This window comes from Cetorhinus maximus, chromosome 20 (assembly GCF_964194155.1).
Source record: "Cetorhinus maximus chromosome 20, sCetMax3.hap1.1, whole genome shotgun sequence".
Lineage (NCBI taxonomy): Eukaryota > Metazoa > Chordata > Chondrichthyes > Lamniformes > Cetorhinidae > Cetorhinus > Cetorhinus maximus.
In genome coordinates this window covers 22,703,150-22,720,073 of record NC_135898.1, presented here as the reverse complement: position 1 = coordinate 22,720,073, position 16,924 = coordinate 22,703,150, and the positions used below count along the sequence as shown (strand labels likewise).

General features: G+C 47.5%; 1 protein-coding gene across 5 annotated transcripts in view; it reads right to left on the bottom strand.

Annotated features, from left to right (window-relative positions):
* LOC144694964 (2-oxoglutarate dehydrogenase complex component E1) overlaps positions 1–16,209 on the bottom strand; it is a 95,867-nt gene extending 79,658 nt beyond the window's left edge. For all 5 annotated transcript variants that reach the window (XM_078565776.1, XM_078565778.1, XM_078565779.1 and 2 more), the window contains exons 1-2: positions 16,080–16,209; positions 988–1,239 (exon numbers count right to left, since the gene is read on the bottom strand). In XM_078565776.1, the coding sequence (XP_078421902.1) occupies positions 988–1,209 (222 nt within the window). In that variant the 5' untranslated portion in view covers positions 1,210–1,239; positions 16,080–16,209. The remainder of the gene's footprint in view (positions 1–987; positions 1,240–16,079) is intronic.
* Positions 16,210–16,924: the final 715 nt, after the last annotated feature.

The window sequence follows — 16,924 nt, the reverse complement described above, 5'->3', positions numbered from 1 at the left end:
GGTCTCTAATCGGCTCTTACTTTTTCCTCAATTATCGCTTGCTCTGTACGTATTTTTAAAAACCTCTTTGGGTTTTCCTTGATTTTACTTACCAATATTTTTCATGCCCTCTCTTTCACCCAGGCACTCGAGTAAAGATCTTTAAACAGTCGCTTGGTAGTACAGAACTTGGACATTGCTGAAAAGAGACATGAGGTTGACGATTTTCCAATTTACACTCATTAGGACAAATGCATGAATGCCAAATTTCAAAGGGAGTAACAATTAGTACTCTGATTGGCCGAAGCATTGCAATGCCTTTCACCATAGCACTGTCATGGAGAAGACAATTGTGAAAGACATGGCAATGTTTCGGCCAATCAAAGTCAACTTGCCAACCAATCAGCACCCTTTTCTCCTGTAGTATAAATTGTTGCTCCCTTTGAAATTTGGCATTCTTGCATTTGCCCTGATGTGCAGAATGAACAGCTTCAGCAACATGACCCTCTTTTCACCAAAATGAAAGATTTTTAACTCCCCTCCCCCCGCCAGAAAAAAGATGGCTATCAGCAAGTGTAATAAATGTCAGCAATTAGTCAGCAAAATATAGAGCATGTGAATCGAAATCTGATTTCTGGAACCATCTTTTGATAAGGCAGGTATTCCTGATAGTTAATATGTATTGTACCACACTTTGCATCACCCTGATCTTGGTTAAAAAAGTGAGCATCCAGAACAATGATGGCAGATCAATGGCAGCTTCATCGTTTACCCAGAGTTGTACAGTCATTTAGAATCATGTTGGACAAGTTGCATCCCACAGCACCGTAGTCACTGTAACACAGCAGTGTCTTCACTCCAGAGTGCTGCAGTCCTTTAGCTGATGTTGTCCGTGTCTCCAGAGCTGCGGCAAACCTCCCTACACTTACCTGGCCTTGGAAAAAGCTTTCCTGAAGATAGCCAATGAGCAAAGGTAGCAGGACACAAATCTCCTCCACCTGGGCTTACCTTATGAACACTCTGTGGGTTTTCAAGCCAAGCAAAGTACATTTCCTCAACATAGTTCGAACTAGTCCCACTCAGAAAGGGCTCAGCAGCTACTGGCGCAGTATAGAAACGGCCTTGTTGAAACGTCCTAGACACTGCTGGCCCACTGTGTGATAATTTTTTAACAGTCTGCGAGGCAGTCAATGGCCTCAACTTAGCAGCACAAGTCCTTAAACGATGCATTTTTCACCTCCTGAGCTCACCACAGCGTCGCTGGAAATCAAAAATGAAAGAGGAAAATTAACATGCAGCAAAAAAATAAAAACCACAGCATTTAAAAACTTTCTTAAAAGATAAACAGTAACCTGCAAGCACCCAATATTCGCACCATCTTTTCATGGAAAGTCAGTCTCTTCAAACTGTAACTGCTAGGGGACAGATAATGGATGCAGCTTTTAGCGGACGGCATGATGGAAAGGAGTTGGGGACAAATCACAAGGATGGACATGAAGACTCAGTTTAAGGTTTGGTGCCACACAAGGCAGGAAGGTCACAAGGTAGCGGAGCGAGGACACTTAGTTTGGCACAGTAGATGCTGCACTTCAATTTGTCAGGGCAGAAAACAGGAAACGGTTAGGGCTATTCTCCTGATCGCTGCTCCGTACTCCTGCTGCAATGAGCGCGTGTGGGTATTGACCGAGGATGGATCGAGTTCAGCTCGTTGGCCAGTATCCACATTCAAACCTGTCATCAAGAACTCGGGCAAAGTACAGTAGGCAGCTGTATGAGTCAGCAGAGTGGGGAGGGGCGGTGTGTGGTGGGGAGGGACCAAAAACACTATAAACTTGGTTAATAATAAAGCCCATAGAACATTCCCCAAACTGTTGACGCAGTTTCGCTTAGTAACAATTATGACGACGCAGACTATACAACAATGAACCATTTACAGTCGAGACCATTAGTCTAGTGAGCCAATAGGTGCAGTTCCCCTTCAGCAGGAACAGCTTGTTGGACTGCAGCCACACAAATGTTCATTCTTACCTTGCTAAACGAGTGCAGCAAGTGGGTATTCCAAATCGCTCAGTGACAGCCAATGCTGGAAGAAGCTCTCAGAACTTGCCAACCAAACTGCAATTTGGGTTACAAATCAACCAACTGGGTAAGTTCCACTGACACCTCCCTCCTCTCCACAGCGCCTTGCCTTAGCATAGTGTTTGTAGGGGAACACAAGTACACATGGCTGTTTGACTGCCACACTATACAGCAATCAACAGCAAACATTGTAGTCACGGTGCTTTCTATATTAGTTTGTTGGGCCTTGCACAAGTTAATATCTTGGCCTGTCACACAGCCAATGAACGAAACATAGGGCAGCATTTATTATTCTGGCGGAAGCCAGCGAGTGGGAAAAGCTTTAACTGTACTTAGGGTTGCTCCAGAGCTTCAGCAGTTTAATTTCTGCTCAGGAGCTTTAACTCAAAGATGCTGCAGCCAATAATGGAGAATAGTAAAGAGCCAGGAAGTCCTCCTCCCCTCCCCACCCCACCATTTCTCCTGCAGCAAGACAGGGAGTGACTAAATTCTTCAATCAGATTCACCCCATGACAACAGAGATCACAGGCGAGGTCGATGAGATGTTCCAGCTTTCAACTGAGTCAGGAATTGACCCACCCACTACCTAAAAGTAAGAGCAGGAACCGGCTGAAAAAGCAATCTTTTCTGTAATTCTTTCACAGGATGTGGGTGTAGCTGGCTGGGCCAACATTTATTGACCATCCCTAATTGCCCTTGGGAAGGTGGTGGTGAGCTGCCTTCCTGAACCGCTGCAGTCCATGTGGTGTAGGTACAGCCACAGTGCTGTTAGGAAGGGAGTTCCAGGATTTTGACCCAGTGACAGTGAAGGAACGGCGATATATTTCCAAATCAGGATGATGAGTGGTTTGGAGGGGAATATGCAGGTGGTGATGTTCCCATCTATCTGCTGCCCTTGTCCTTCTAGGTGGTAGAGGGCATGGGCTTGGAAGATGCTGTCGAAGGAGCCTTGGTGAGTTGCTGCAGTGCATCTTGTAGATGGTGCACACTGCTGCTACTGTGCATCACTGGTGGAGGGAGTGCCAATCAAGTGGGCTGCTTTGTCCTGGATGCTGTCGAGCTTCTTGTGTGTTGTGGGAGCTGAATATTCCATCACACTCCTGACTTGTGCCTTGTGGATGGTAGACAGGCTTTGGGGAGTCAAGAGGTGAGTTACTTGCTGCAGAATTCCCAGCCTCTAACCAGCTCTTGTAGCCACAGCACTTTATGAAGACACTAGGTCTTATTGCAGTGCTGTCAGACACTGTGCCATACGCTACATATGTTCCTTCAACGTCATGCAGTCAAAATCCTGGAACTCCCTCCCTAACAGCACTGTGGGTGTACCTATACCACATGGACTGCAGCGGTTCAAGAAGGCAGCTCTCCACCACCTTCTCAAGGGGCAATAAATGCTGGCCTAGCCAGTGATGCTCACATCTCGTGTACTAAAAACTCATAACTAAAAAAAGATGTTGGAACAGGTGATAATGTTCTTGTTTAATGGTTTCTCAGAACTCAAAGCTCCAACATATGCACTGTGAGCATATATGGAAATGGCAGCCAATTCACAAGTTGAGGTGGGATTCAAATTAACACGATTAAAAAATCTGCGAATACCTTGAGTGAATGATGCAAATCAAAAAACTACTATCCCAGTGGAACTCCTCGTCACAGGAAGCTTTCAGTTTGTAAGTGTTAACTCATTTTAGAAAAAACAAAGTGTGGTCGGATCACGCGAGGGAAGTCACATTGCTGGGACTGTCACCCACATTCTTTTTTTTTAAAAAAAGGAACTTGTGTAGTTTTCTAAGGTAGCAAAATAAGCAAGATGCAAATCCAACTTCAACAGTTTAAAGTTTGATGGCATCATGACAAAAAAGCTATTGCACTGAGTTATTGACGCCACAAGATTTTAAGGCACTTCTGAAAGTTACATCTGTGTGTTTATATCAGAAATATGTGCGTGTGAGTGATCCTCAGTTAAATGTTTGAAAGTGTGCAAGAATGCCAGTGAGCACTCCTGATTTATCCTCCTCGATACACAGCCCAGGGTGCATCAGTCCATATCACACCACAGATATCGTGGGGCACGACCTACAATGGTGATGCTTTTTAAGGACTGATTATCCTCTTCAGTAAGTCATAGCAGTCAGCTCAGCCACTACAGGTTCACAGAATTATTACAGTGCAGGAGGCCATTCAGCCTATCGTGTCTGCACCAGCTCTCCGAATGAGCAATTTGCCTAGTGCCATTCTCCTGCCTTCTCCCTGTAACCCTGCACTTTCTTCCTTCTCAGATAACAATCTAATTCCCTTTTGAATGCTTTGATCGAACCTGCATCCACCACACTCTCAGGCAGTGCATTCCAGACCGTAACCACTCGCTGCGTGAAAGAGTCTTTCCTCATATCGCTCTTGCTTCTTTTGCCAATTATTTTAAAGCTGCACCCTCTCCTCCTTGATCCTTAGTTACATATAATGATTTACTTAAACAGATAGACCAGCTGACTTGATTTGTACGTACTGTACATATCGTGCCGATTACTGGCAGATAACAGATAAACATGAATCAACACATTCTGCAATCACTGAAGAGTTGATGAGTTTGAAGGTGCCCTCTTAGTGGTGCAACACCCCATGCTCTTGGACTAACAATAGATGGGTGTGCCAATAGCCAGATACTGTAAGAGATGCCCTTGCTACAATAGTTCAAGTTACCCATTCTCAGTTCGTTGATCAATGCGATCGAAAATGGAGAAAATGAGGTCAAAGTTCAATTTCCAGAAAATAGCTCACACAGCTGCTGCACTCACTGACCCAGACTGTTTCTGCCCCATGGGCAGCCAAGGCTTTGAGTCCACAGAATGTATAGCGAGACAAGTCTCAGAAGCTAAACTGGATCGAGTCCAGAAGGAATCAATTTCAATAGAGCCACCATGCATAATTTACTGCTCTGCGTGATAAAGATAATTGCATTATAAAAGGCAGTGATCCAAAAAAAAACTTGCTCTTAAAGGGTATTCCTCACATATAAAAACATTGTTCCTTGCTGCACGTTAAGCTTGTTCCACTGTGCAATAAAGCACAATATTTTTTAATTCTCCCAGGGTATGGGTGTCACTGGCAAGGCCAGCATTTATTGCCCATCCCTAGTGGCCCTTGAGAAGGTGGTGGTGAGCCGCCGCCTTGAACCGCTGCAGTCCCTGTGGTGTAGGTACACCCACAGTGCTGTTAGGGAGGGAGTTCCAGGGTTTTGACCCAGCGACAGTGAAGGAACGGTGATATATTTCCAAGTCAGGACATGAGTGGCTTGGAGGGGAACTTGCAGGTGGTGGTGTTCCCATGTGTCTGCTGCCCTTACTGGGAGAGGTCATGGGTTTGAGAAATGCAGTTGAAGGTTTAGTGACTTTCTGCAGTAGACCTTGCAGGTGGTAGAGGGTTTGAATGTTGAAGGTGATGGATAGGGTGCCAATCAAGCAGGCTTTGTCCTGGATGGTGTCAAGCTTCTTGAGTATTGTGGGAGTTGCACTCATCCACACAAGTGGAGAGTATTCAATCACACTCCTGACTTGTGCCTTGTGGACAGGCTTTGGGGAGTCAGGTGGTGAGTTACTCGCCGCAGGATTCCCTGACCTGCTCTTGTAGCCACAGTATTCACATGGCTGTTACAGTTCAGTGCTGGTCAATGGTAACCCCAGGATGTTGATAGTGGGGGATTCAGTGCTGGTAATGCAATTGAATGTCAAAGGGAGATGGTTAGATTCTCTCTTGTTGGAAATGGTTATTGCCCGGCACCAGGTAGCATTAATGTTAGTTGATACTTACCAGCTTGAGCTTGAATGTTATCCAGGTTTTGCTATATGTGGTCACAGAGGAGTTTGAGGTGTCGTGAATGGTGCTGAACACTGTTCGTTCATCAACAAACAACCCCACTTCTGACCTTATGATGGAAGGAAGGTCATTCATGAAGCAGCTGAAGATGGTTGGGCCTAGGACACTACCCTGAGGAATTCCTGCAGTGATGTCCTGGAGCTGAGATGATTGACCTCCAACAGCCACAACCATCTTCCTTTTGTGCTAGATACGATTCCAGCCAGTAGCGTTTTCCCCCCTGCCCCAAAGATCCCCAGTAACTTCAGTTTTGCTAGGGCTCCTTGATGCCACATTCAGTCAAATGCTGCCTTGATGTCACATCGTGTCTGGAATTCAGCTCTTCTTTCCAGGTTTGGGCCAAGGCTGGAATGAGGTCAGCAATTGAGTGGTGCTGGCAGATCCGAAACAGAGCACTGGTGAGCAGTTTACTGTGAAGTGAGTGCCTGTTGATAGTACTTGTCAACCACCCTTTGTTTCATAACACCAATGTTTGAGAGTAGCCTGATGGGCGGTAATTGGCCAGCTTGGATTTGTCTTGCTTTTTGTGGACAGAACATACCCAGGCAATTTCCCGTATTGCCAGGTAGATGCCAGTGTTGTAGCTGTACTAAGACAGCTTTGCTAGGGGTGTGGCTGTGTCCAGCAAATTTCCTCCTTTAACCCGCAGAGAGCAAGGGGACACGGCTGCATCCTCTGTAAACAATCCCTCCTTCAGTGGCACATTCCCACTATGCTCGTGGCCTGAGGGCTCTCAAAATCAGAGAATCATTACAGCACAGAAGGAGGCCATCAGCCTGTCGTGCCTGCGCTGGCTCTCCCGACTGAGCAATTCACCAAGTGCCATTCTCCCACCTTCTCTGGGGCACAAGTCTTCAGTACTACAACTGGGGCCCATAGGCTTTGCAGTATCCAGTGTCTTCAGCTGTTTCTTGATATCACATGGAATGAATCAAATTGTTTGAAAACTGGCATCTGTGATGCTGGGGACCTCAGGAGGCTAAGGGGGATCATTCACCAGGAACTTCTAACTGAAGGCGGTTGCAAACTCCAGCCTTTACTTTTGCAAGAATGCTGTGCTCTACCCTCACTGAGACTGGACATAATTGTGGAGCCGTCTCCTCCAGTTGGTTGTTTAGTTGTTCACCACCACTCATGGCTGGATGCGGCAGGATTGCAGAGCTTTTACCTGATCTGTTGTTTGCAGAATCGCTTAGCTCTGTCTGTAGCCTGCTGCTTCCACTGTTTAGCATGCCTGTAGTGCTGTGATGTTGCTTCACCATTACATGGCCCCAAGACATTTTGAATTATACTTTTGTGGTCTGATCGCAGAGCAAATGCTGTAGAACCATCAAGTTTGAACTGTCTGAGTCTCAGATCTTCATACTTCCCAGGCAATTAAAAGATAACAGTGGCACTCATACCTATGGCTCTTTTAGGAGGTCACCTCATTTTTAGGTATGCCTGGCACTGCTCCTGGCAGCCTCTCCTACACTCCTCATTAAACCAGGATAGATCTCCTCGTTTGACAGCAATGGTAGAGTGAGAGACATGCTGGGCCATGAGGTTACAGGTTGTGATGGAATACATCCTGAAAACCAGCTGATTTCTGGGAAAACTTGAGTGGAGAAGTTTGACCAGACTGAGTTTCAATGCTTTCTAACTATGCTTCAGTTCTGCCGAAGGGCCATGAAGGCTCGAAACGTTAACTGATTTCTTCTCCGCCAATGCTGCCAGACCTGCTGAGTTTTTCCAGGTAATTCTGTTTTTGTTTTGGATTTCCAGCATCCGCAGTAGCTTTTAGCTTTTTGTTTTTATCTGAGTTTCAATTATTCTCCCTTTGGGTGAATTACACAACATAAATAGATTTACTGATCCAACTCCCCATACAGGCTGCAAGTATCAGCAAGTAATACCTCCTCTGCCTATAAGCTCTCAATACCAACAATCTGCACAAATTTGAGGCATTCAAGAGGGATCAGATCATCAGAAAGGGAAGAATGCTCAGGATTGTGGGGAGAAGATGGGAGAGCGGCACGAGGCGAATTGCTCATTCGAGAGAGCCAGCGCAGGCATGGCGGGCTGAATGGCCTCTTTCTGTGCTGTAACAATTCTGCGATTTTGAGTGCACAGAGGCCATAAGCAGAGTGGGAATGTATCACAGAGGGATTTTTTGCTGAAGCCAGAAGTTAAAGGGGGAGCTTTGCTGGACACATGGTTATATTATACTTGATCTGGGACTCACTGAAACAGATACAAGACACCATAAGTGCTCTACTCTCAGAATAGGAAAACCCCAACAAAAAAAAATCATGAATTACTCTCCATCCACTCAAAGAAAAATGCTATAATTTAAATGCAAAAGCAAAATATTGGAAATCTGAGAGAAAAGCAGGACATGCGGGAAATATTCAGGAGGTCCGGCAGCAGCTGTGGAGCCAGAAACAGAGTTCACACCTAAGCTCAGTGAAACCTAGCTCCACCGATGTGTTCTGGCTCATGTATTTGCAGTATTTTCTGTTTCTTGGCCACAATTTAACACATCACTGAACTTTAATGATTCAGTCAGGGGAACGGGGCAGAAACTTAACAAAAGGCAGCTCACTGGAAAGCTCGCTGGACATCTGCTTATTCCAATCTATACTCCTTCATGGGCTACAGATCCTGCACCCTGGCTCATTCCAGTTTCCACCAGAGCCTCCTGATTAGCAGCATGACTGGGAGCATCCTGCGCACGCAATGGACCGCAGCACGCGTGAAACCACTCCAGCCGCTCTCAAAGCGCCCCACAATTACTGGGATGCGCATGGTCAGATTCCGAAAAAAATCTTCGGCGCAGCGCTTTTAAGCTCTGGCCAGGAGCAGTTGCAACTTACGGCCAGGAGGCAGATCTGATTGTTTGATGTGCAATGCTGATTTTACTGCATGGTGTTAGTTACGAGTATCAGATTACACTTGTTCTAAGCAGCTTTCTGTGCCAGCAATGCAAAATAAGGTCAACATACCTCACATTATTCCTGGCTAGGACGAACTTCCCCGTACAGGCTTGCAGATTATCAGCAAGTAATACCTCCCCTGCCTTGACAGCACTGCCACCATGCCTCATGTTGTCAGGCTCCAAAGATCTGCATTGATTTTCTGCACTGCCCTGTCCCAGCCGAGTTAGGAATGTACTTCATGTCCCCTACTGGTTCATGCACAGACATGGACACTAGTTACAGTGATACCACTCAAAGAACCTATGGACAGAGGCCTCCCCGGAGGCTCACTGTGAAAGGCGATAGCCAGTGCTGTGCTGGAATGTCAGACAACAGGATGTCCTATTGTTTCAGCCAGGGGACAAAAGGTACTCAGTGCCTTGCCTTATATTCAGGAGGCTGTGCAGTGCTGCCGGGCTGCAGGCGAGAGAGAGAAAAAAAATCAATTTTCAAATGCTTCTTTCAGGGAATACCCTCACAACAACTTAGAACAGGCCAAACTTGTCAAAAGGGTTATAATCTGTTTCAATTACATCGGCTGATCTCCCTGGTCGATGACGTCAAATTTTCTTTTTATTTATTCTTTCACAGGATGTGGGTGTCATGGACCAGACCAGCATTTGCTGCCCATTCCTAGTTGCCCTTAAGAAGGTGGTGGTGAGCTGCCTTCTTGAACTGCTGCAGTTCATGTGGTATAGGTACACCTACAGTGCTGTTAGGAAGAGAGTTCCAGGATTTTTTTGAAGAGTTAACAGAGGTGGTTGTTGTAGTGTATATGGACTTCCAAAAGGCATTCAATACAGTGCCACACTAAAAGGACATTGACACACTGGTGGAGTGGGCAGATAGGTGGCAGATGAAGTTCAATGCAGAGAAGTGTGAGGTGATGCACTTTGGTACAAAGAACATGCAGAGACAGTATAAAATAAAGGATATTATTTTAAAGGGTGTGCAGGAGCAGAGAGACCTGGGTGTATATGTACATAAGTTATTAAAGATGGCAGGACAGAGAGAGAGCTGTTTCTAAAGCATACAGTTTTCTAGACTTCATTAATAGGGGCATCGAGTACAAGAGCAGGGAGGTTATGATGAACTTATATAAGACACTGGTTAGATCTCAGCTGAGTATTGTGTACAGTTCTGGGCACCACACTATAGGAAGGACGTGACTGCATTAGCGAGAGTGCAGAAGAGATTTACGAGAATAGTTCCAGGGATGAGACACTTCAGTTATGAGGAAAGATTGGAGAAGTTGGGACTGTTTTCATTGGAGACAAGAAGGCTAAGAGGAGACTTGATAAAAGTTTTCAAAATCATGAGGGGTCTGGACAGAGTAAATAGGGAGAAACTGTTCCCGCTCGTAAACGGATCGAGAACCAGACGGCATAGTTTTAAAGTGTTTTGCAAAAGAAGCAAATGCGAGGTGAGAAAAAACTTTTTCACACAGTGAGTAGTTAGGGTTTGGAATGCACTGCCTGGAAGTGTGGTGGAGGCAGGTTCGATTGAGGCATTCAAGAGGTCATTGGATGATTATTCAAATAGAAACAATGTGCAGGATTACGGGGAAAAGGCAAGAGATTGGCACTAAGTTAAAATGCTCAGAGAGCTGGTGCAGACACGATGGGCCAAATGCCCTCCTTTTGCCATAAAGTGACACCGTAACAATTCTGAGAATCTGTAATTTTTGACAGTGAATGAAGGGCAATATATTTCCAAGTCAGGGTGGCGAGTGGCTTAGAGGGGAACTTCCAGGTGGTGACGTTCCCACGTGTCTGCTGCCCTTGTCCTTCTGAATGGTAGCGGTCGTGGGTTTGAAAGGTGCTATCGAAGGAGCCTTGGTGCGTTCCTGCAGTGCATCTTGTAGATGGCACACACTGCTGCTACTGTGCGTCAGTGGAGGGAGTGAATATTTGTGAATGGGGTGCCAATCAAGCGGGCTGCTTTATTTTGAATGATGTCAAGTTTCTAGAGTGTTGTTGGAGCTGCACTCATCCAGGCAAGTGGAGAATATTCCATCACACTCCTGACTTGCGCCTTGTAGATGGTGGATCTTTGGGGAGTCAGGTGACTTACTCACTGCAGGATCCCTGGACTTTGACCTGCTCTTGTAGCCACAATATTTATACGACTAGTCCAGGTCAGTTTCTGGTCAATGGCAACACCCCCAGGATGTTGATAGTGGGGGTTTCAGCAATGGTAATGCCATTGAATCTAACCATCCCCCTTTGACATTCAATGTCTTAAGTTTACTTCACAATCCTCATTTCAGCCTACCAGGAATCCAATCGACTTAACACTTTGAACTGCTAACCTTTGCATTCGTGGGCCAAAATAAAGTCTAGTGTTGAACGCCGCAGTCCAATGTTTAGCCCCTCACGTGCAATACTTAGTTCAACCCTCTGAAAACCAAAGATAGCAATCACCAACTAACAGTACCATTCTTTGATCAGCTTTTCAGCTGCTCCCAGAGGCACCATTATGGAGACAGGTAGCCACAAGATCAAATTGCCATAAAGTGACTGTAACGCAAGGCTCAAAATTAATGATCTCTGCCTGGATATGCAATCAGCAACATATGATGATGAACAGGATTAGCCTAGATGACTGGTGAATGCATTGAGCAATGGTCAACGTATTTGGACACACACACACACAACACACACACTAAATATTTCTAAACCACGGTTACTTTCTAATCATCGGTGTAGTTTAACAAATACAAGTTTAAACCCGACCAGTTTCAGTCGAATATGGGATCTGGATTAAAGTTTCTCCAACATGCCCAAAAGCTTGGGAACTTGTCTCCCTGCCTAGAAGATACTTTTACACTGATACCAACACCTAACAGCAGATAAATAATACCTTGATTGATGGCATCATTCACTAGTGTAGAAGATCTGATTTTGTGATTCTAACAGCGTATACCCACTTTTTATGTAGGTGGATTTTCCAAACTGCCGTTGGACTCCATACCACCCCCAACTACCTTCAAACAAGATGAGGGTGAAAGCACACCCCGGTACCTGTGTATAGCTCCTACCTGCACAGTCACAAGAATCTTAGGCAGGCTTGCGTCTCACATTACAATGTGGCCTACAGTTACCTTTTACAGTAAACTGGTGCCTAAAGATTTTCAGCCCTTGGGTGGCTGCACTTTCTGGAATCCGCGGGTTACAGACACAGCCCGTTTATGCCACAATCACCGGCCAGGTTTCTATCCCGCATCGTATGCATCTCAATGACTGCATTCAGAAGATTCCCCCATCCTATCCTACTGATTTCCTATTCCATTATGTTGAGAATCAATCCCTCTCAGTGATTTCTAAGGTGAACTCTGTCACCAAGGTTCAGCTATTCCAGCAACCTACCCCTACCCACCCCCACCCCCCAACCTTCCACCACCCAGCATCGCCGTCTCACTGCTCCACAATAAATTTGTTTCAACATCTTGTTCAACTCCCTCACCATGGGAGAAACAGCCAGCAAGGCCTCCCAGCTCACACCCTCCACCCAGCTGGCTCCAGATTACAGACTGTTCAACCTGTCCCTTCCATCTGCCACTAGAGGTTGACCGTTCAAGGGTTTTAAAAAAGGTGCCTTCTGCAATTCTCTTCCAAAAAAAAAACAACATTTTGGATGCCAATTCCACTTGCTGGCTACAAATGCCTGACCTATTGTGTCCCAGCCTCCTCCCCACTGCCCCCTCTATCCCCTCACAACAATCGCATCCCCCACCCCTTTTGTAAAAGTCACCTCCTTTTACATGAGGAGGGCTATTAAAGAGCTGCTGCAGTTAATGCAGGTATATCACTTTCTCTCCACTTTCATTAATGCAGCCTGTGACAGCAACCTTTTCAACTGTGACCTTTTCATTATATTAGGTCAAATTGGGAACTTTTATTCCTGTCCACAACCAAGGACACACTCAGCAGAACTGTTCTCACACTGGGTACAAGGAACAAAGTGCCCCCTCGTTATGACTTTGTGTGTGTAAGAAACCGTGCTCCCTGCACAGATAACTCGCCCTCAGGACAAAAACGACTGCGACTGGTTTTTAAGAATCTTTCAAGTTCACATGCAGAAGAGGAGGGATAGACAGGGACACTGAGTAGGCCTCAAAGGGGGGGAAAAAATTAACTTCTGCTGTTTAACTAAACATATCATGTCAATCGGATCATTGATTCTGCGCATGCAAGGTACCTTAAAACACCTTGAAATCATGTTTTCCATCCCACCCTCTCCTGATGTCTTATAAAAAAGGTAGGTGCAGAAAAAGTCCCTCAGGCAGCAGTCTGCACATAACATCCTCCAGGCCCTTTGGGGTAAAGAGATGTCGGATGGCTCCCTGCGCAGACTGCCAAAGGCATCTGGCAGAATGCCTCATCACCAGAACTTTCAAACTGTTTTTTTTTGTAAAAATATACTTTATTCATAAAATATCTTCAATCACATTCAAAACCATTTCAAAAACAACATTACAAGGGTACAATCCAGGTTAAACTTTTACAAAATGTATCACCAGGTGCATCAGTACAAACAATATTACAATCATTTACAGCCTTTCATTTTGAGCTGTACAGCCCGAGGGGCTCTAAACAGTTCCCAGTCTCTCGGTGCGCTGTGGCAGAAAGGTCTTAGACAGCGACCCTTCCCCATTGCGCCTTTGCGGCAGCTGCCCCAAGCTTTAGTGCGTCCCTCAGCACGTAGTCCTGGACTTTGGATTGTGCCAGTCCGCAACAATCGGTCGGGGACAACTCTTTGTGCTGGAAGACCAACAAGTTTCGGGCAGACCAAAGCGCGTCTTTCACCGAGTTGATGATCCTCCAGCTGCAGTCGATGTTTGTCTCGGTGTGTGTCCCTGGGAACAGCCCGTAGAGCACAGAGTCCTGTGTCACAGAACTGCTCGGGATGAACCTCGACAGCAACCATTGCATCTCTCTCCAGACTTTCTTTGCAAAGGCACAATCCACAAGGAGGTGAACAACGGTCTCTTCCCCACCACAGCCACCTCGAGGGCAACGTGCAGAGGGGGTGAGACTCCTGGCGTGTAGGAAGGATCTGACGGGGAGGGCCTTTCTCACCACCAGCCAAGCTACGTCTTGGTGCTTGTTGGAAAGTTCTGGCGATGAGGCATTCTGCCAAATGACTTTGACAGTCTGCTCGGGGAACCATCCCACAGGGTCCACCCTCTCCTTTTCCCTCAGGGCCTCTAGGATGTTACGTGCTGACCACTGCCTGATGGACTTGTGGTCAAAGGTGTTTTTCTGCATAAATTTTTCCACCAGGGACAGGTGGTACGGCACGGTCCAACTACTTGGAGCGTTCCGCGGCAGCGTGGCCAGGAGCCAAGGCGTAGCTTGGCTGGTGGTGAGGACACTCCCTATCAAATCCTTTCCTGCACACAAGGAGCCTCAGCACCACTACACATTGACCTCGTGGCGGCTGTGGTGGGGAAGAGACTGTCGCCCACCTCCTCCTGGAACGTGCCTTTACAAAGTAGGTCTGGAAAGAGATGCAGTGGTTTTTGTCAAGGCTCACCCCAAGCAGGTCCGTAACACAGGACTCTATGGGCTGGTTCCAGGGGGGGCACACTGAGATAAACATTAAATGCTGCTGGATGACCATCAGCTCGGTGAAAGACACTCCTTGCTCTGCCCGAAACCTGCTGGTCTTCCAGTGCAAAGAGTTGCCCGCGAGTGAGTGTGCAGACCGGCACATTCCAAGGTCCAGGACTACTGAGGAATGCACTGAAGCTTGGGGCAGAATCTACGGGGAAAGGCCACAGTCTAAGGTCCTGCCGCCGTAGTACATGCCGAAGGGGGCTGGAACGTGTGCAAAACCTCTCAGACTATGTTTGGCATGAAAGGTATATTGCAAATGTGACTTGTAATTGTAAGAATAGCGAGACATCTCAGAATACCACATGGGGGAGATGGTGCTGTAGTGATAATGTCACTGAGCTGGTAATCCAGAGGTCCAAGCTAATGCTCTGGGGACATGGGTCCAAATCCCACCACGACAGCTGGTGGAATTTTAATTCAGTTAATAAATCTAAACATAAATCAAGTCTCATTAATGGTGGTCATGACAGCTAGCATCGATGGTTGTAAAAAATCCATCTGGTTCACTAATGTCCTTTAGAGAAGGAAACCATACCCAGTCAGGCCTACATGTGACTCCATACCCAAAGCAATGTGGTTGACTCTTAACTGCCCTCTGAAATGGCGCCAGCAAGTCACTCAGTCCAAGGGCAATTAGGGATGAGAACAAATGCTGGCCTTGCCAGCGACGCCCACTTCCCATGAAAGCCACTGTACTGAAAGCAACTCTTTTGCACTTCACATCATATGAAATTGGTGTAAAATTTGTGCTGTGTTGCTTTTTATGCATTTTATGAATAAAGAAATATATTTGGAGGGAAATGGGAAGTCTGATGAGTAGTGAGGGCTTGCCAGGGGATTGTTGACCTCTTCCACACGCTCCCAGCTCCTTTGTCAAGGTGAAGCTAGGCTGTGAGGGTCAACAGGGCGCCCAGACCTTGGGCCATGTTGTCAGAGGAGGAATTGGTGGGTGGGTGGGGGAAGCTGCCCCATCTCCTTCAGCTCTGCCAGAGGGGGAGAGTGGGGACTGAGTCCCCCGGCCTGTCAGGGGAACAGAGGCTTTAACCCGGGTCAGGGAGGACGGAGGGGGATGGAGAGCTCCACAGGCTGATAGCCTAGATGGGGAAGCGGCCGTGAGGAGCTCGGCCTCCCGCGGCCCAGCCTCCCCGAATTGGCCTGGGAGAGGAAACCCGTCCAGTCAGGAGCGAGGCCACCCCCCGGGTGACCTTGCGGCATCTTCCCCGAAGCCGCCTTCGGCTCCGCCAGTGCCCCGGCGCTCCCCGCCCTAGCGGAAACCCCGCCCCGCCGCTGCCAATTGGTCAGCGCCCTTGCCACTCAAGGAGAACGGCGGGCAGGCACCGCTCCGATTGGTCCGCCGCCCTGTCTCTCAACCTCGCGGGCGGGCCACAGCCGTTCGCGATTGGCCCGCCCCCATGCCACTCAGGTGACGCGTATCCGGCTAGCCACCGGCCCCACTGACCGCCGCTTCTGTAGCCCACCCTCTTTCCCTCCTCTCCCCTGACGGGAAGCGGGCTGAGGGGAATTTTAAAATTCGAGAGCTCATTGTCTCGCGGGTAACGTGCACCCTTACCTAATCCAATGTCTCCCTCGCCTCTGTTGATCGAATACACCGTGAAGTAGCCCGCCCTGCCGACGGCGTTTGATTCCTCCCCGCAGCCGGCGCTGGCGACCAATGACATGGAAACCAAAGCGCGCAGGCGGGGGTTGAGCCCTGGCCACACCCCTCCGGCCTCCTGCGTCGTGGCGTCACCCGCGCCCCGCCCTGCGTCGCGTCATCACTCCGCGCCTCCCTCGTCGTGACGTCACACTGGGGCACCACGTGGAGCCAGGTGATAAGGGAAGGCAGCAAAGAGAATGGGGTTTTTACTGACTGGACGATGGAGAGAGCTGCCTGGGTAAGTATTCCTGCTGTTTGACTGAATACAGGGGTCGGCTTTCCCTTGCAAGAGGCGATAATGGACACATCCTGAGGAAAAAAAAATTTTTGGACAGCCAGCCTCTCTCCTGGGTGCCCTGAGTTCACAATGAGTACAGTGGTGGAGTGGACATGGGAGGCATTTCACACAGCAACATCCTGGAGTTTGGTTGAGCGCTCACTTCTGTCTTTCTTCCGATAGGGTGACACCTTCAATTAGTAAAAACGGACATGCGTCTCATCTGTAGGGTGGCGCCTCTGAACACAGTGCCCTCTCAGCCTTACCCTGGAGGACACAACAACGCAGCATTTACAGCAGTTCACCACCACCCTCTCAAGGGCAGTTAAGGATGGGTATTAAATGCTGGCCTAGCCATAACCCACTCAAGAATAAAACAAGAAATAGGAGCAGGAGTAGACCATTCAACTCCTCGAGTCCACCATTCAATACGATCCCGGCTGATCATCTGCTTCAACTCCACTTTCCCGCCCCCATATCC